Source organism: Brassica napus, chromosome A6 (genome assembly GCF_020379485.1).
Source record: "Brassica napus cultivar Da-Ae chromosome A6, Da-Ae, whole genome shotgun sequence".
In the NCBI taxonomy this organism is placed as follows: Eukaryota; Viridiplantae; Streptophyta; class Magnoliopsida; order Brassicales; family Brassicaceae; genus Brassica; species Brassica napus.
The window spans coordinates 24,954,059-24,973,907 of NC_063439.1; the positions used below are offsets into that span (position 1 = coordinate 24,954,059).

At 32.4% G+C, this 19,849-nt stretch overlaps 2 protein-coding genes across 3 annotated transcripts; one reads left to right on the forward strand and one right to left on the reverse strand.

Annotated features, from left to right (window-relative positions):
• The first annotated feature begins 443 nt into the window (after positions 1 to 443).
• LOC106349268 (probable LRR receptor-like serine/threonine-protein kinase At1g29720) lies at positions 444 to 13,086 on the forward strand. Of its 2 annotated transcripts, none has more exons than XM_013789210.3 (25): positions 444 to 618; positions 712 to 904; positions 1,003 to 1,074; positions 4,040 to 4,111; positions 4,215 to 4,286; positions 4,364 to 4,435; positions 4,609 to 4,680; positions 8,409 to 8,480; positions 8,577 to 8,648; positions 8,727 to 8,792; positions 8,882 to 8,953; positions 9,468 to 9,527; positions 9,618 to 9,686; positions 9,888 to 9,938; positions 10,016 to 10,054; positions 10,162 to 10,205; positions 10,306 to 10,712; positions 10,811 to 11,009; positions 11,096 to 11,116; positions 11,221 to 11,355; positions 11,464 to 11,582; positions 11,657 to 11,867; positions 11,960 to 12,191; positions 12,272 to 12,422; positions 12,507 to 13,086. In XM_013789210.3, exons 1-25 carry the CDS (start codon positions 519 to 521, stop codon positions 12,903 to 12,905), a joined length of 3,072 nt encoding a protein of 1,023 aa, XP_013644664.1. In that variant the 5' UTR covers positions 444 to 518; the 3' UTR covers positions 12,906 to 13,086. The 2 variants fall into 2 exon arrangements, with proteins under 2 accessions (XP_013644664.1, XP_013644665.1); XM_013789211.3 differs by having other exon boundaries at positions 10,165 to 10,205.
• A 5,020-nt stretch (positions 13,087 to 18,106) lies between these two features.
• LOC106349269 lies at positions 18,107 to 19,377 on the reverse strand. Its single transcript, XM_013789213.3, has one exon. The coding sequence runs from the start codon at positions 19,184 to 19,186 to the stop codon at positions 18,341 to 18,343; it is 846 nt and encodes a 281-aa protein (XP_013644667.2). The 5' UTR covers positions 19,187 to 19,377; the 3' UTR covers positions 18,107 to 18,340.
• Positions 19,378 to 19,849: the final 472 nt, after the last annotated feature.

A 19,849-nucleotide genomic window follows, 5' to 3' on the forward strand; every position in this document is an offset into this window, starting at 1 on the left:
CATTAAATCAGCCGGAAAAACCATAACTCATCCGTCAATATCGTCGTAGCGCTTTACGTCTGAGTTCATTTATACTTGTCAGTGATTTTTTACGTGGTGTCAATTTTTTGCTTACGTGACATTAAAAAGTAATGACATTCTTGTAAATACATTTTTTGTCACAACATAATAAAAAAGCATGTTGGACATTAAAAAAATGACAGTAATAAAAAAAGTTTTGTATGATTATGGTCATATGTCCTAATTTGTGTGCTGTTTATGTTAACTTCCCTAAATTTTGTTTCTCAAATTCAAGACATAGTTTGATTGCATAAGACCGAATCAACTGAAAAACATTATTTTTTGTAAATTATAATCTGATGTACCCATTAGTAAACGACGACCAAATGAAAATTACATATCCATAACAATTTTCCATACATTATATAAATAGCCGTTGAGTGTCTTTCTGATGATAACCTTGTGGCTAACTAGACAAGTACACATACAAAGAATCACAATATATAATTTATCTAGACATGTTGATCGTCTTCACAGTTATTCTTCTCTTTTTTACAATCACAGCAAGCTTCTTAGCAATCTCAACATCTGTTTCATCAGTTCTTCATCCAGACGAGTGTATGAGAATAATAGCCGTTCATATTTTTTTTATGAAATCATAGTCAAAATCATCATATTTATATCTGTACTTGCTATATATATTATACGTAGTGAACGCTCTTAAGAAGATAGCTACTACACTTGGTATCAAAGGATTGGACCTAAGTTCTGGAGACCCTTGCTATTTAGGACTCCTAAAGATGATTCCCGAAGTTGCTATTGTTTCGAATCCGGAGCTTAGAAACAACACCATTGATTGTGATTGTAGATTCAACAACAACACAACATGTCGTATAATAAACATGTGAGTGTTTTTAATTCTTCTATCTTGTCAGCTATATATATATATGTATATTCTCGTGCGATATGTTTTATTCTCTGATTGCATTTGAACGAAAACAGAGACCTAAAGACCCTTAGCCTGCGAGGAATACTTCCACCTGAGTTAGCTGAGCTTCATTATCTCCAAACGATGTAAGTTCGACCACCCGGAACTTTTGTAAAGAATCGATAATTAGGTACACTTTCTTTGTTTCCAATTAATATGTTCTTTTTTAGGTTTCACAAATATTAAAACATATTAATTTATTATAAATGCATTATTTTATTAAATATTTTCAATCAGCTAAAACATGTATTAACTCAAAAAGATTATTTACTTTTTAAAATTCACAATTACAAATATTAACTAAAAGCTATTAACTAAAAAATTACAGAAAAGTTTCAAAATTTGTCTTTCTTAAACATCTTTTATTCAATATTCATCTTTAAAAATAGAAATAGTATCATACGAGCAAAAAAATCTGAAATTAATAATGTTGAAACTATAATATTTTATAAATTTAAATACTTATTTTATATAATATTAGATAAATAATTTCTTTTAAGGTTTATATACTAAATATAATGAGAAATTGCCACAAATACCACAATCATAGTACCACTTTTCAGGTTTACACTAACCACTTTCATCTTCATTTTTAATAAAAGGTAAAAGACATTCATACCCCTATGATTAAGTAATGTAGACTTAGGGTTTAGAGTTGAGGGGTGGGGTAGGGTTTTTGGAATGTGAAATTTAGGATTTAATAAATATATAAATAAATACTTTAAAAGTATAAAAAAAATTAAAAAATAGTTTCAAACATAATTTTCGATTTTAAAAAAAATTTAAAAAAACTTCGAAAAAAAATTCGAAAAAAAAATTTATAAAAGAGTTCGAATTTGAAAAAGTATAATTCAAAAACATAAAAAAAAATATTTTTTTTTCTTTTTTATTTATTTAAATAATGATTTAATAAAGGTATAGATAACAAGAGTATAAAAATCTTTTGTCACTTAATAAAAAAGTATTTTTGAAAATGTCACTTTAGTGGTGGTAGAAATGAAAAGTGGTACTTTGAAAGTAGTAAACATAAAATTTCCACTTAATATAATTGTTGTAGAAAAATATAATCAGCTAGCGCTTTTACAAATATTTATATATGTTCATTGACATGTGTGCCAATTATGTTAATTACTAATTTTGAGACATAAATTCCCAACTTTATGTAATAATTTTCTTTTGAGGTTCCTTAAAATACCATCAGTTGTCTACCTTTTTCCAAAAATACCATCAATCAAAAACACATTGACATTTGAATTGAGATTTTAATGATTACTGTTTAAGGTTTAATATTTACTAGATTTTGATCCGCGCAACCGCGCGGATGTTTGTTTTTACTTTTTTTATACATAAATTATTATTTTTAAACATTAGTGATATTTTTTTAACATTAATCATATACTTAAATATTTATATAACTATTTCAAATATAATAATTTTATAATTTACATGTTATAATTAATCATTTGGTTAAAACCGTATGTATTTTCACTTCTTATTATATATTTATCTTATTGTATTTGCATTTAGTTATTAAGCAAATTATTATATTCATGAGAAAACATATTTGAAAATTATTTTGTATTTAATTTATGCTAAATTCTGACCCGTGTTTCAAAGCTGTATTTCTTTTTACTAATATTTTTTTATACTTATTCATTTTAGATAATATATTATTGTATATACAAAAGTTTAAGATATGTTAATTTTTAGACATGTATTATAAGATTTGTTAATTTTAAGCCGTTCTATCATCAAATTATATTTTTAAAATAAATAATTTATATTTATGAAAATAAAATTTATAAATTTATCAATTGAATATACTTTTATCATATTTATTTAAGTATAATAATTGTATTTTAACATGATCATGACTATAAAGTGGGTAAAATAGGATATAATTTATTTATTTTTCATTTTATAAATGATAGCTTAAAATATATTAAACTATTGTTAAAATACTTTTACACAGATTTATTAGAATTTTTAAATATAATATATAAATATATATTATATTTAAAATGAAAATATATTATGATTAAAGTAGTTACAAAGATTTTATATTATAAGCTTTAAAGAAATACATGTTAATTTTTATACATGTATTATATATTTTGCTTAATCCATCTTACCAACATATTAGATTTTATTTTTGAACATAAATATTTTATACTTATGAAATAAAATTTATAAATTTAATACAATTTTATTATACTTAGCTCAATATAATAATTTTCCTTTAATATGATTGATTATGATTATATAATATATAAAATATTACAGAATTTTTTATTTTTTTATTTTATAAATGATTACTGAATTTATTAATGTATAATAATATTTCAAACTAATTTCGAAATTAATGAAAAATATTTAAATATAATTTCGAAAATGAAGATCTTGTAAAAATCTTTTAAAACAGATTTGTTAGATTTTTAAAATAAATATATTTATATTTTAAATAAAAAAATATCAAAAGATATTATGATTAAAATATTTTAAAGATTCTATGTATTATTATTCTTAATAAAATACATTTAATAAGATTTTTAAATGATGTTCCAAATAAAATAAAAATCACACATGAAAAAAGTCATGACTTCTCTTTTAATATATAAGATATGGGTTGCGTTCAGTTTATAAACTTTAATAAATAATTTTTAAATTTTTAAAAATGATTTAGAAGGTTAATTTAGTATTTTTCAACAGAAATTAGTATATTTACAAAATAGCCATCATCTGAAAGTAAATTTTAAAAAAAAATGATATTAAGTTTGTAGTAAAATCAGAATTCTCCCATAATTTTTTGTTGAGAACAGATTAGTGGCATATTTGAACCAACAAGATGACATATGTTTGACAATTGTACCAAAAACAATATATGTTTGTCTCTTTGATTCTTGAAATGTTGATTGCTATTCATCTGAGCAAAAAAAAAAAGATTGTTGCATGTTTCGAAATTTGAATCTTTGCTGTTTTTGGGATACAGAACCTAAAGCGTGAGAAAATCCAGAAATTCTTTTAGCCAGTTTCTGCTCTATTTTTTTGCAGAGACTTGTGTAGAAATTACCTTTCGGGTTCAATCCCAATGGAGTGGGCTTCACTGCCAAACCTCACTTATATGTCAGCTCTCTCTCTCTCTAGTTTGCATAATCGTCTTGATAGTTTTTTTTGGATAAATTCGTCTTGATGTTTGCGAGTTAATTAACTTTGAATTTTCACGCAGCTCGCTCTGCGCGAATCGTTTGTCTGGGCGTTTACCATCTGGTTTACAAAACTTTAAGAATCTGAGATTCCTGTACGTATCAAATTGTTCACTACACTGGATATACTGAGATTCCTGTATGATGTTGGGTGATGTGATGAAATTTTCAGAGGGGTTGAAGCAAACCAGTTCTCTGGTCCCATTCCTGATGAGCTTGGTAACTTGACCAACCTAAAAGGATTGTAAGACCCTCCCCTCTTAAACTTAACCATCCTCCAATAACATTTTTGTTAAGTTTCAAGAAAAAGTAGTTTCAGAAAAAAGTAGTTTCAAAAAAAAAAATATTTGGTTTGTGGGAATGTTTAAAGGAAAAAAAAATCCTAGTTTTGATCTTTTCTGAAACTGGATATTGCAGACAACTTGGGTCCAACCAATTTACAGGAAGCCTGCCTAACACTCTCGCTAGACTGGTGAACCTAGAGGATTTGTAAGTTGTTATTAATTATACCTAAATGATTAATAAATTCGCGGACATATATTTTGCCAGAAGCTTCGAGGAAGAAGTTGGTTTACAGCTTTTTGTTAAACTTCTTCCTCTACGTTTTCATATGCTTTGTTTATTCGTTAAATGAATTGTTTGGTTGGAAATGGATATGACACTTACGAAATGTTCACCTAGGGCTGAAATTTTCACCGGAACCAAGATTTACAGTTTTTGATTCATGTTTGGTTCAATTAGGTAAATTAAAAAGAATTGGTTATCAGTTCTGTAATCAGTTAGTTCAGTTTTTTTCATTTTAAAATTAGGCAAAAATAATATAACCAGTCCCTACTAATTTAATCAAAATTTTAACATAGACTAACTAAATTCAAAACAAAATAATTAACAGAAAACGTTGGTAAATTTTGATAGAAGTTTTATTAACCAAACAAACTGAATGTTGAACCAATCAACCAAAATTTTGTTTGGTTCTTTTTGGTCGAATTTTTTTTTTTTGGTCGAATAAATTTTGTTTGGTTCAATTTAGCATAGTTTTGCGATAACCGAACTAACTGAAAACTGATTAACCCAAACATAATGAACAGTTCTACCAGTTCACATGTAAATGTAAATGTGAGAGTTATCTGGTACAGGAATTAGAACACAATATAACGCATGAGAAATTTCTTCCAAAAAATACGACTAAATTAATTCTTTAAATGTACTTACTAAGTTTCACTCAAAAAAAATTCTTCACCAAGCTTAATACAAACCTTGATTTGCTGACCTAGTCACTTGTGTTCAGATACTTTTACTAAGTTTCCTGAACCACTCACACTCTTTACCTCTAGTGTTTTGCTTCACCTTACAAGGACTCACCAAAACTCTCTCAGCTAAAATCTCTTTGCATGTTAGTCGGCACATTCGCTACCCACACCACGTTTTATCCTTAGAAGAAAACTTAGACATAAAGATTTACAAGTTAATTTCTCCAATGCTTCCCTTAAGCTACTCCAAGGTAAATCTTCCTTTAATGTTCGCATCCTGAAGAACACATTAACCGGTTCCACGTCACACCCTTCCTCTGTTCAGTAGTTCATGTCGCACTTCATGAACTACTGCAGCTCCGATCTGATCATGCATATTCAATATACCCCTTTTACATTTGTGCGTCTCACAAGTAGTTGAGATGAACACAACCAATCCAACGACACAAATATATGCAACTATTCAAGTAATCATAAAATCATGGCAAACATAAACACTTAAATTATCCAAAAATATTCAAGTATTTAAGACACCTTAATCAAAAGATAGCACACATACATACTACCACATAAACCTAAATTGTCAGAAACATAGGATAACATAAGATTGCAACAAAAGGATCAATCGCACAAGTACATCAATAGAAAACCAGTTAAGAAACAAATATGCTCCCCCTTAAGAATAAACTTCATCTCAATCATCTTCACCTCCCCCTGCAGCCGATAAGTTAAAAACACAAGGATTAGCAGGATAAATCAGCAAAAAGAACATAAGTACTAACCTGCAATCGATCGAAGAAGATCCTGAACTATATCAGTGAGTTTTTGGAGAGACTTACCCATTTCCTGAAGAGTATCCAGCAGATCTCCTTGAGTCATACGTCCTTGAAGTACCTGAATGGTTCCGATCTCAAAGATAGACACAAGTTTTGGGGCTGATCTAGCTCTTGAACCAAAATTTTAGTACTGATTCCAACTATTTCTTCAGTTTGTGCATATCCTCGTGCTACAAATTTTGTTTTCCAGTACTAGCTCCCTCCCTTCATGTGTATCCTAGCCATAACTCAGAATCTTATGAGTTCTTTAGTTTCAGTGGGCATCTTGATCTTCTTGTATGGTTGATCAAGTTCTGCTTGAAGGTTGTTTGACACTTGCTTCTCCAACTCAATCTTCTCCTTGCGTTTTCCCGCCTTTTTGACCAGAACCAGATTTTCTTTTATCAGACCTACACTTTCTTCTTCTCCCTAAATTTCTTTTTTGCATCGGTGCCAGCTCTGCTTCAAGCCAAGATTTCTTTTTGGCTAATACTCCATATTTTTGTACCTAATTTTATCAGAGTTTCTCATATGTCTTTGTAGCTCTCATTCAATTCTTGTTCTTGTTCCTTGTCCATTTCAAAATTCAAACTCTGGTTCAAAGTCAGCAATACCAACAACGGCTACGACGTTGTTGATTTCTTCTTCCTCACTTTCACTTTCTGAATCATCTTCATTAATGACCATCATTGACTTCTCCTTTTTATTTTTAGATCATTCTCACACTCCACCTGAGTGTGTCCACGCACTTTGCAACCATGACACCTGAGTTGACACTTTTCTGAAGTTGCACATGTTCTACTCTTCAAAGTGCCATGTCGAACCGACAAATTTGCATAGTAACTGAATCAGTGTCCCAAGTGTCTTCGTTCTCCACTTTGGTGAGTGCTACTCCCTTAGTTTTCTTTCCACTAGTCATTTTCATCTCATGCGCTTGAAGCATTCCAACTATTTCACTCATTGCTGCTCTGTAAGCCATGTATTTTTATGGTAAGCATCTCAGGAATTTCTTCACTAGCTTCTTCTCCTTTAAGTTCTTTTCAACGGTGAGAGCTTGCCTTCTTGTGCCAAGAAGCTCAGCTTTGAACATAAATCCCCAATTCATTCATGCTCTTCCATTTCAATTCTTCAGATCTGGTGGCCAGCATGTCCTTTTCTGAGCTTGTAGAATATATGCCTCGCATCCTTGAATGAGCACGAGTTGTTTACTTGCCACGCTACAATGGATGGCAGTGAGAGCTCTCACATTATACTTTGCCACCTTGTTTTAAATATATTCTGGCCAGAGCTTCCATTTTCACCTCTAGCTACTAGCGATTTCCATTAAGATTCCACCGATTTGATCCATGCAGTTTAATCTATACCTTTGAATGTAGCCTTCATCCTATCTTTCCAAAACCCCGTAGTTACCAATCTTCAAGACCACTTTTGAATTTGAAACCATCTCTTGATAGCTCTACATTTTTCCGCAGGATTCTCTTACTTGTTTTGAAAAACACAAGTACTTGCTCTAATACCAATTGTACATGCGAGAGTTATCTGCTAGAGGAACTAGACCACAATATAACACATAGGAAATTTCTTCCTCGAAATACTACTAGAATAATTATATTAAATGCACTTAAAAGTTTCAATCAAAAGCAATTCTTCACCAAGCTCAAGACAAAACTTAACTTGATGAACAAGTCCCTCATTTTCAAATACATGTACTAAGTCTCTCGAATCACTCAAGCTTCATCTTACAAGGACTCGCCAAAACTCTCTCAACTAACAGCTTTCTATATGTGTAAGTCGGCACATTCAATGCCCACACCTCCTTTATACTTAAGAGGAAAAGTTAGACCTGAAGATATACAACTAGAAACTTTCCTTTTGTGGTGTTCAACGAATAGGTTAATCTCTCTTATTGTATAAGGTCGATTACTTCTTCTCCAATGCTTCCTTTAAGCTGCTCCAACGTAAATTTTCCTTTAATGTTCGCATCTTGAAGAACACTTCAACCGGTTCCACATCACACTCTTTCTCGATGCAGTAGTTCATATCGCACTTCATGAACTAATTCAGCTCTGCTATGTACATACATCTTAAGTAGAGTAGTCCAAAAGATAAGTTTTAACAAAGTTCTAACTATTTGTCTTTTCTTACTATGCAGTAGGGTAAGTGACAATAACTTCAATGGTACCATCCCTGCATTTATTGGCAACTGGTCTCGGCTTCAAAAGCTGTAAGCTTGTCCTGCACCAAATGTTTTTTTTTCTTTGTTACTTCTCGTATTGCTTATGTTTATGCACCGTTTAAATTGTGTTGACCATGATAACAGATATCTATACGCAAGTGGACTAAAAGGACCAATTCCTGATGAAATAGCCCGTCTAGAAAATCTTACTAACCTGTACGAAACTACTTTTAATTGATTAGCAAAATAAAAATTGAAACGAGAGTGGTGTTTTATATACTTATATATATACAGGTTTGTCACTGATACAATTGGGATTAACGTCTTCCCAAATATATCGAGCCAATCCATCGAAACCCTGTATTTAGTTTCCTGTGATCTGTTTTTCCTCTTGAGGCGTGATTCTTACTGAAAATTTCAAACTAAAGTCTACCCTCCCTGTATTCCAGGATTTTGAGGAACGTGAGTTTGTCTGGTCCAATTCCTTCTTACATCTGGAATATGCGAAATCTAAAGCTTCTGTAAGTTCTTTTGGTCATAAGTGAAACGACTTTGTAAGTTTCAAAATTGTCAGAACTAGCATGTTTTATATATAAATACTCCATAAATATCTGCTGAGGAGTTTGTGTATGACTACATGGGTATCTCATGACGTTCATTAATATGAGCTTATATAAATACTGGACTATATAATTTCTATGTGTATAAATAGATTATCATGGAAGTCAAGCATGGATAAAGATCCTTCCTGGGGAAGCCGAATGTAACGCCTATGGTCCCCAAAGAAAATTAAATAGACATAAACCTCTAAATTTGAAAAAAAAATTTATTGAAATTTTTACTAAATCGTATATAGCCCCTAAAATCTTAGGGCCGGACATGATAAAGATCATAGGTAGAAAAATGTTAACGGGAATTATCTGCAGATACGAGAGTCTATTTAGAAACTTCGGATGAATCTATCGATTTATATATGTAATAGTTACACAAATACGTCCGTACCAACTTTATTTATTTTGTACACGTTTGACGCAGTGATTTATCTTTCAACAAGTTGACTGGTGACGTTCATGGAGCAAGAGCACCAGAATATACGTAAGTACTAGTCTGAATACCTTTCTATCTGAATACCATAGTATCATGATCAATTGATCATGTATATATTATCTTTACATGTTCTTTCAGATATTTGACTGGAAACAGGCTTTCTGGAGAAGTTGAGTCTGGTGTTTTTCTCAAAAGCAACACTCATATGTACGGTTAGACCTTCCTTTGTCTTGTCTTGTCTTATCTTGAAATATGTTTTTCTCAATAGGAAATCTCATATATATATATAAAGGAAAGTCTAGTCCCAAAAAAAACACATATGTACGGTTAGGCCTTCCTTAATTTGCCTATTTACAAAATAGTTTTTGTCATGTTAATATTTTTTTCCGTTTTGATTATTTCTTACAGTGATCTCTCCTACAATAATTTCTCATGGTGGCCTCGCTGCCAGGAGAATAGGTACGAACATTAAATCTTGGGTAGATAGGATATATCTCTCAGTTTCTCATGTTGAAGTTTATGTTTCACTGAATCAGTAACATTAACACATACCGGAGCTCATACTTGAACAATTTGTAAGCACACTCTTAAGCATTATCTTTCCAACAATCAAGCAACAGATATGGTCTTGATATTCTGTGCTGAGATGCATGCCTAACAATTTGGTAGTATTTTCACACAGAAGTGAGCTTCTTCCATGTGCTGGTCCAACCAACTGCACGAGCTGTAAGTACATAATAAGCTGTCTTAACATCTCCAACATATCTATTCTGCTGCTACTGAATTATCTCTTTCTATTGATGGTTATAATAATTATGGATGGTAGATCAGCGAACACTACATATAAACTGTGGTGGAGACAACATAGTTATTACAAAATCTTCTCATAAAATCACTTATCAAGCTGATAACACTAAAACCAAAGCCGCAACAAATCAGCAATTCAAAGACTGGGGAATTAGTAACACGGGAGAATTTTTCTCGGATGGTAATAACAAAGCCGCAACAAGTAACACAGATGACACGTACATCATTTCAACGAATTTAACATTACCTGGTGGTTCTCCTGATATATATAAGACCGCACGTCGATCTCCTCTATCTCTAGTTTATTATGCATTTTGCTTGGAAAATGGAACCTACAGTGTGAAACTCCATTTTATGGAGATCCAGTTTTCAGACCAAGAGTTATACAATCGTCTTGGCAGACGCATATTTGACATTTATGTTCAGGTAAAGCGTCACTGCTTATCACAAAATAATTTTGTTTGTCATAGTCATGCATAGAAGATTGATGTTTATTTCCTTATGTACTTTTTCTCCCCTGTTAGGGAGTATTGTTCTTGAGGGATTTTAACATCAAAAAGGAGGCTAATGGGACTCTGAAGCCTGTTGTCAAAACAGTGAGTGCGAATGTGACCAATCATATCTTAGAGATTCGGTTGTATTGGGCGGGAAAAGGAACAACACTTATTCCTGAAAGAGGAAATTATGGTCCTCTTATCTCTGCTATCTCTTTGTGTCACAGTAGTAAGTAACCTTCACAACTTGTTAAGGCTCTTTTGCACCAACTTTACAAGCCTCATAATGATAATATTCATTTTTCAAAATCTCAGGTATGGAGCCACAATGTGGAGGTCCAAACACAAAAACTACTTTGTTAAAGACATTTTTCTTTATTTTTGTGTTTATATGATGCATAATGTGTATGTATTTATACTTTTAATGTTGAATTTTCCAGCGATGAAAAGAGAGCTTCACTTCAATTATCCACTAATTTTAGGGGTAATTGGTGCCTTGATAGCTGTTACTCTCTTGGCTTTGGGATTATACGCTCAGAAAAGATGCATAGGAGACAATTACACGCGAGAAAGAGGTAACAGATATCATAGAGTATATGAATCATTTTGTTCCTTATATATATATATATATATATATATATATATATTCTCATAGCTTTTTCTCTATGTACCATGATACATAGATCTAAGAGCTCAGGGTCTGCAAACCGTTTGCTTTACTTGGAGGCAACTGGAAGCAGCAACAAACAATTTTGATGAAGCCAACAAACTTGGAGAAGGAGGTTTTGGATCAGTATTCAAAGTATGCTAAAACATATGCCAAGTTTTTCTCAAATATGGATGTTACTGGTTTCTTATATGACAAACTTAATGCAGGGAGGGCTGCCAGATGGAAATATCATAGCAGTCAAGCAGCTTTCTTCCAAGTCATGCCAAGGAAACCGAGAGTTTGTGAATGAGATTGGCATGATATCTGGTCTGAATCATCCAAACCTTGTCAAGCTCTATGGATGTTGTGTCGAGAAGAATCAGTTAATGCTCGTGTATGAGTACATGGAAAATAACTCGCTTGCTCTTGCACTGTTCGGTAAATAAAAGTCATTTTTTTTCTTTCAAATTTTCAATATGATATCACATGTAAAGTGATATTATTTCTCTTTGGTTTACATCCATTTCCAGGAAAGAGCTCCCTGAAATTGAAATGGGAAGTTAGACAAAACATATGTGTGGGAATTGCAAAAGGGCTTGAGTTCCTCCATGAAGGATCAACGATCAGAATGGTTCACCGTGATATAAAAACCACAAATGTGCTTCTAGACGCTGACCTAAATGCAAAGATATCCGACTTTGGATTGGCTAGGCTCCATGAAGAGGAACACACTCACATTAGCACCAAGATTGCAGGGACAGTGTAAGTATATATAGCACATATAAAACCGCACCATGGCCAAAAATATATAGCTCAGTCTTGATTTTTTTGTAATTCTGCAGCGGATATATGGCTCCAGAATATGCATTGTGGGGTCATTTGACTGAGAAGGCAGACGTGTACAGCTTCGGGGTTGTGGCAATGGAAATTGTTAGTGGGAAGAGTAATATGAAACGGAAAGGAAGTGCTGATCATGTTTCTCTTATCAATTGGGTAAAGATGGAGATTTTGTTTCTCTTCAACCTATTCGATTTACAATGCTTATAGTTTCTACAATTTTATTACATGAATTTCCAGGCGGTTACGCTGCAACAGAGAGGGGACATAATGGAGATTGTAGATCCAACGCTCGAAGGTGATTTTAACATCAAAGAAGCAGTGAGGATGATCAAAGTTGCTTTCGTTTGCACAAACTCATCTCCTTCCTTAAGGCCAACAATGTCAGAGGCTGTGAAAATGCTCCAGGGAGAGATCAAAATAGCAGAGGTTATGTCCGATCCTGGTTTATACGGACACAACTGGAGCATCTCAAATCTGATGGACATTGATACACATGGAAGCTCGAGCACGTCTGGTGTGGCCGCTCAAACGGCAGCAACAATGCAATCATCTGTTTCTGGTGGTGATCTCTACCCATTTTACAATGAATCCATGATCCTAAACTCCACAACAGAGTTTTCTTCCTCGCCAATATAATATCAGAAAGTGTGTACATTGCCTTATTATCTCTTAAAAGAGAAGAAAGGCTTGTGAAGTTATCTTATTGATAGTTACCTACACTGGTGTCATTGAAGTTGTCTGAAACCTTACTACATTTGTATCATTCAAGTTGTCAAACTGAAGTTATATATTTTTATGAAAGGCTTATAGAATCTAACTCTTTTTCTTTAATGAAAGTAAACTAAATCGATGATCATTTAACTGAATCAAAATTTACTGCTCAGCTCTCTCTCTGAGTAAAAAAGTTTCTTGATTTTCAGTTTGACGCGTATGTGTTGCAGAAGAAAGGAGACCTGAAGCTGGAAGGAGTGTACGATCTGATGGAGGCAGAAAAATGATCACAGGTTTCACTTTCATGCTCTAAAAAGTATTCGTCAGTAAGGCCAAGCATGACGGAGTTGCGAAAACACTTGTAGGGGGATGACTTGTACCTCAAGCTATCGCCTTTGTCTCCTGATTATGTCGTCCTCTCAATCGGGCTTAGGAATACCCCACTCAGTCCCGAGTCCATTGTTTTCCACTAGACAATAGCCTAAATGGCTAAACCGTTTGATTATCTCTATGTGTCTACGGTTCTAGTTGTCGATGAGATGAGAGCATAGTATTCGGAAGATGTATATTACGTATCAATTCGCGAAGTACTATATTTTATTTTTAAATTAAAATTTCTAGTTTTTCTCTATAGGTATGGAAGCAGTTACATTTTATTTTTCTACTATAGTGTATGATAAATGCTATTTTAGATAAATACATAGGTTTAGACTCTATTTCTATTAGTCTTTTTATATCGAAGAAAAATAACAAATTAAATACATTGGAATGTGATAATTGTTCGTTATATATATATATATATATATACTGTAGAGAGATGTGTGTTTTATAATTATTATTTGTGGCACTTTCACTATAATAATTATATGTACCAAAATTTGATCATTTATATATAAAAAAATAGATCAAATATAAGCATATATCAAAGTTAATCATGTGTTGGATATCAAGTCCAAGATAATAGTTTATAAGTAAATTATATTTTAATTGTAGGAGCGGATTTCGAATTGATTGGTTCTTTAATAGTTATTTGATGATGCTTATATGTTGGCGTATCTATGGTGATGGGACGTCGAGATTATGGTCCAGGTCCAACCAAATGCTGGACGAACGAGAGACCTCCATCTATTATACCACTATCGAAAGCGACTGTAAACGTGGAGCCTCTCACGCCAATGGAACCCTACTTCAACCACAAAAATAGTACTACAAGTTACTCAATCAATACTTTAGATTATATAAATAAATATTATGTCAGATGCCATCTCTGATTGACTGATTCGTCTCTACTTTTCTAGAGATGCTATAATTTGCTTTGGTTTGGTTTTCCTTTTCTTTAAATCCTTTCGTACATGATAGTGTATCGTGGTATACTCTAGTTTTTTCTATTTATCAAACGAGTATATCGTTTAGTTGAAAACAGTTATACAGAAATTTAATGTATTCTCTTTCAGGAATTTTGCAGAAACTTAGACCAATAGAGCTCGCACAAGTGTTTCTATATAGACAAAATGTTTTTGAATACTGATATGCTAAATGATAAGAATTATCCCGTGACTCTGCATTATCTTAATATCATTCATGTTTATTCTTTTATATTTCGTGGTGGTGCATAAAAACAAATTCTACTAACTAGTTGAAAATAGTTAATATATATTATTTGATTTTGAACTCTAAAATTAACTTCAACCAACCCACTAAAATTCGATTAATTTTCTTTTTATATCAAACAGTTATTGTAATACTCAGAAATGATATAAACAGAATAACCAATAGGACAAAACTTTCTATAATGATATAGAAAACCCCTGATTAGTCAAAAATATTATGTCAGCTAATATATATTCTTTTTTAATTTCAAATCTAAAATAAACTTGAACCTACCCACTAAAACCCTCGATTAGTCACAAATACTATTATGTATAGATAATATATACTTTGATTTCAACTCTAAAATATATTTGAACCTACCCCAGTAGCTAAAATCTCGACCATTCACTAAATAACTAACACTTTCGAAATCTTTATATTGGTTAGCCATTCTGCCTTCAATTACACGTGAAAGATTGTCATTCGTATACCAAAAAAATTCCAACGCACTCTTTTTTTTTGAAACACTCCAACGCACTCAAGGGGACTGTTTAATTCAGTACACGCGAGCACAAAGCACATGACATAACGTACGGCCCAATTTAGAGCTCACTGTGCTACGTGAACGACCGCACCAATCAACGGATCCTACATAATAATGACGTCAGCTTTGTCGGAAAGAAAGTATAAAAGGGAGTAATGTGAAGGTGCTGATTGGTTCGCTGTCTTTCTCTTATCGAATGCCAAGTGTATGTTTGATCTGTATGTGAATATTACAACTTTTTTTATTCTCCCTTCTCATTAGAAGAACTTTTGGCTTTTTCTTTTTTAACTTGTCTACCTTTTTGGCAGCCAATGAGGCTTCTCCACATGCAGAAATAAGCAGAGCCCACGAAGCCATTGCACTCTTGCTTTATAAGAATATACTAGATAGTGATCCGCCCTCGAGAGGGCGGCTATATTTTTTGTTTTTAAATTATTGCCTAATATAATTTATATGTTTGTGTGTTTGTATAATCATATTTTTGTATGATATGAATTCAATAGAATAGATAGTTTTTGTAAGTATATTAAATAAATCAAGTTTAATAAGTATGTAATTGTGTCTTTCCTTGTATTATATATGCATTTTTTTGTAATCATATTTGTGTTTTTATCTGTGATCATATTTACGTATTAAAAAAAAGATTAGTAAAGTATTTTGATAATTGTGTTGAATTTATTATATTGTTAAAATATAAATTTGTGCCATAGATTCTGACCCGCCCTTTCAGAGGACGGGTATATCTTTTGTTTAAAAATTTATTTTAAATTTTTTTATTTTTTTTATTTGTGTTCTTAGTTTTTATTATATTAAACACGTTAATGTTTAAATAAAATCAAAAAGAATAATAAAGTTCCTAAAATAAAGAAAATACATAGTTGGACATAACATTTATCCCTTTGAAAGGGCGGGCCAAAATCTAGTTATAATTTAAATTTAGAAAAAAAGTTATTTTATAAATTAAAATTTTATTTTATAAATTATATTCATATGAATATATAGTGTTAGAGTTTATTTTGAGAATTGGAGCCAAATATATTTACTGATTTCATTAGTATTATATATTTATTGATTTCAGTAGTATTATAACCTGAAATTTGATTTCAGTAGTATTAACAAAATACATTCTGATATTAAAAGTTTTAAAATTTTATTACGAAAAACCATATGGGTTAATGGATCATGCACTGTTTAGATGGCTAATGGGCTCATTCCCATTTTATGATAGTAAAGGCACGTGAGAGAGACCACGTGACATCTTCTTCTTTATGATAAACCTAATTTTGTCTCGTATTTTTTACAGTCGACATTCTGGTTTTTGTTAACATTATGAAACTTCTCAAATATATAGGTTTTTAATCGTATAAACTTGTTAATCTTGCCATCTTTACAGAAAGTTTAACAATCGAGATCCCAACTTTTACCAAATTAGGTGGCCGGCTAACTCAGTTACTCAGGCGATTTAGAGGACATAGAATACCACCGATCAAACATGTACGCCACACAGTCATCTTCCGTGGACAAAAAATCGATTTTACTAAACTCTTTTTTTTGGTAATTTTTTAATAAGGGATGAAAAAGAACGTGGTGGTGTTTAAAAAAGAAAATTGAACGTGGTAGTTTTTAAATTAATCAGATACAATTATATAAAGATAATAATAAGTGGTCTCTTGGATAAAAGAAATAGATAGTTGGACATAACTTTTTATCAATGGGTCACACTGCTGTTTTAATAGAATAGATACTATCATAATTATATATGGTTAAGTTTCGTATATTCCGCTAAGTAGACTCTAAGAACATGATTAATAGAAAGTTTTTAAGGTGGAGTTTTTAGCGGAATATAAGAAACTGTATCTTAACTTTTAACTAAAAAAGATAAGAATCGGCTCTTAATTAATCGGTTAGATATTTAAGAGCCGGTTCTTAACTTTTTTAGTTAAAAGTTAAGAAACAGTTTCGTATATTCCGCTAAGTATCTCATCCTAAAAACTTTTCATTAAGCATGCTCTAACATGCGCAAATATGCACATATAACTATATAAGCATGCTTGTATGAGGAGTGTATCTATACATGTGTCTGGCATATATAATCTGAATGATTCAAAATACATACAACGTTCTTAGTTCTTCCATGCATTATATAAGAACAGATGAAAATAGAATATGGATATCAGTTATAGCAAAATACACATAAAATGAAGACCTGGTGATGTACGTACTTTTTTATATATAGACGCAGATAAATGATGCACTTGTTTGATGCATAAAATGGTGGGTGTATGAATGCATATATATACCTAAAGAGCTGCAAGAAGGTTTATTAAGAATTTAAGATGATGCTGATTACAAGTCCCTAGAAACATGTATAGAAAATGTCAAAATTCAAAGCCGTAAACATATACCGATATACTTATAAAGAAATAAGCTATATATAATTTCTTAACATTTAGACCAAAAAGAAACAAGCTATATATGAGTATTCCAATAGCGAAGAGACAAGTGCACGTTCAAAGAACATAAGAATATGGAGCATGTCGTTGTTCTTAAATCTTATATGGTATAGTCTTACTCTTACATATATATAAGTTTATATATTACACGTAAGTGTTTGTATATTTGTGTAATGTGGGGAATTCGAAAGCTAAGTGAAGTAGTTTAATTCCAAATATGACACCTAATAGGGGTCCTCATATATAGTTTATGTGTTCCATCTACGAACATATACTAAATATATATTGGTGTGTCAATATGAAATCTAAAGTTTATATCATATTAGTTATCTAGGATTTATTTGACAATATAGGTTAAATCATATTATATAAATTATTTTAATTAAAATATTCCATAACTTTAAAATAACTGGCGATATCTGAAAACACACTGATCTGTTATATATTTAGTAAATTTATCGATCTAGAATATAAACAGAAGCCAAAGTTGGTACGAAACCATACAATGGCATCTTTTATTTAATCTTTACCAATAAACATTTGCCAATAAACATTTGCCATTATTACAACATGTTCTTTATATTTAAGCATTCTCAGCTTCTTGGTACTTCTCAACAATATCATCACTTGTTTCATATTCAACCATCTTATATATATTCTTATATGCCTAAACAAAGTTGCTAAGTGACTAAAAGAATGTGATTAGTCACACTTTTAAATCACATAGCTTAACTTTATGATTCTTACCATAATGTTTCAGGCAGCAATCAGCATCAAAGCCAGAGAGTCAGAGCAGCTGTTGTGTCTAGCCTCCATGCAAAGCCACCAAACTCCATTTTCCATACATCACACGGCACCGTTTTGGTATACTTTGTCTCCTGCCAGGTGTACTGCATCCTCACCCTACACGTGAAAGCTCGGTAGTTACAATACATAGCCACCGTAGACTCCTCCGCCACCAACCACACCATAACATCCGGCAACGACAAAGATGACGACCAATCTTCACCGGAAACATTTCTCCGGTAAGCCTCGTTAACCCAAACCACGCGGTTCGAGGCATCCGTTACGAACGCAGGACACGTGTCCTTACCTAGATTATCCACCATCTCGACGTCCGTACATTCCACCGCATGGGAAGTCGAACTACCGTCATATACGCCTGTGACGGACTCCACCGTTATCCATGTCTCCACCTCCGCCGTTTCGCCGCTGTTAAACGTGGCCCACGTGTTGGTTTCTAGTGTTTCTACTCCGATTATCGTTTTCAGCGACGGATCGAGACTATCCTGATCTAACGGCGAGTAGTCGCCTGACGGATCGGATTTTTCCGGCATGAGCTGCAGCGTCACGACACCAGTTTGTTCCCGACCATCAGACACGTCAGATCTGCTCTTTCCTCGACACGTGGTTTTATTATTCTTCGAAACCCTAACGTACTTTCGTTTGGTTCGTTTACCGTATGAGTTGTTGTTATTGTTGTCTCCTGTACCGCATGGTTGACCAGTCGTCGGCTTTGGAGCGATCGGACGGTACCGGAGCATGAGACTGTCGACGGAAACCTTATCCTGCGCCTTGCTGGCGTATCTTAGCGTACCCAACCACTCATCTTGTTCCATTATCTTTCTCTCTCTCTTTCTCCCTTTTTAATTAAACACTCTCACACTCTTTCTCTCTCTCTCTTTCTTTCTATAGTCTTTCTGTGTGTCTCTCTCCGGTGAGCCGAAAGATTATCACTCGGGGCAAATGAGGAGGAATGGCAATTCGCCACGTGGCCTAGGGTTAGCGTAAGATACAGTTAAATTATTGGATGGTTTCTGTGCATCTTCTGTGTCATCTTTTGCACCATATTTATGTCTCTTTTGCTTCTTTAATTTAATTATTTGTTCCTCTCTTCTGTACGTACCTGAGATAAGAGTAACAAGAATAAAACATTTTATTTGTATTTTGACGACCATTCAGAAACAACTACAAGTCCTAGGTTTCAGATAAATTCTAGTTAAACTTCCTACGATTACAATCCGTCAATTATCGTGCAGTTTATCAATAATTAGTTAAAAAAATCATGTTAATCAATCATACAGATGAGTAACGCTAAACAGGGCATATAATATACACAGGTATGGATCCATTATACATATATGTACAAGAACTTGTGTGTGTGTGTTTTTTTGTATGTGAGACATATATTAGCTTTTATCTAATTAAACTTAAAACAACCAACATACTATAATTACATATCATATTCATTTTGTATATACATACAATATATGTTTATTGCA

What these genes read in the sequence shown, in the direction of transcription:
- LOC106349268 (XM_013789210.3), top strand. Translation starts at nt 519, where the DNA reads ATGTTGATCGTCTTCACAGTTATTCTTCTCTTTTTTACAATCACAGCA. An exon ending in CTTCATTATCTCCAAACGAT is followed by an intron (nt 1,075 to 4,039) that starts GTAAGTTCGACC and finishes ATTTTTTTGCAG; the next exon opens with AGACTTGTGTAGAAATTACC. An exon ending in CTGCCAAACCTCACTTATAT is followed by an intron (nt 4,112 to 4,214) that starts GTCAGCTCTCTC and finishes ATTTTCACGCAG; the next exon opens with CTCGCTCTGCGCGAATCGTT.
- LOC106349269 (XM_013789213.3), bottom strand. Translation starts at nt 19,186, where the DNA reads ATGGAACAAGATGAGTGGTTGGGTACGCTAAGATACGCCAGCAAGGCG.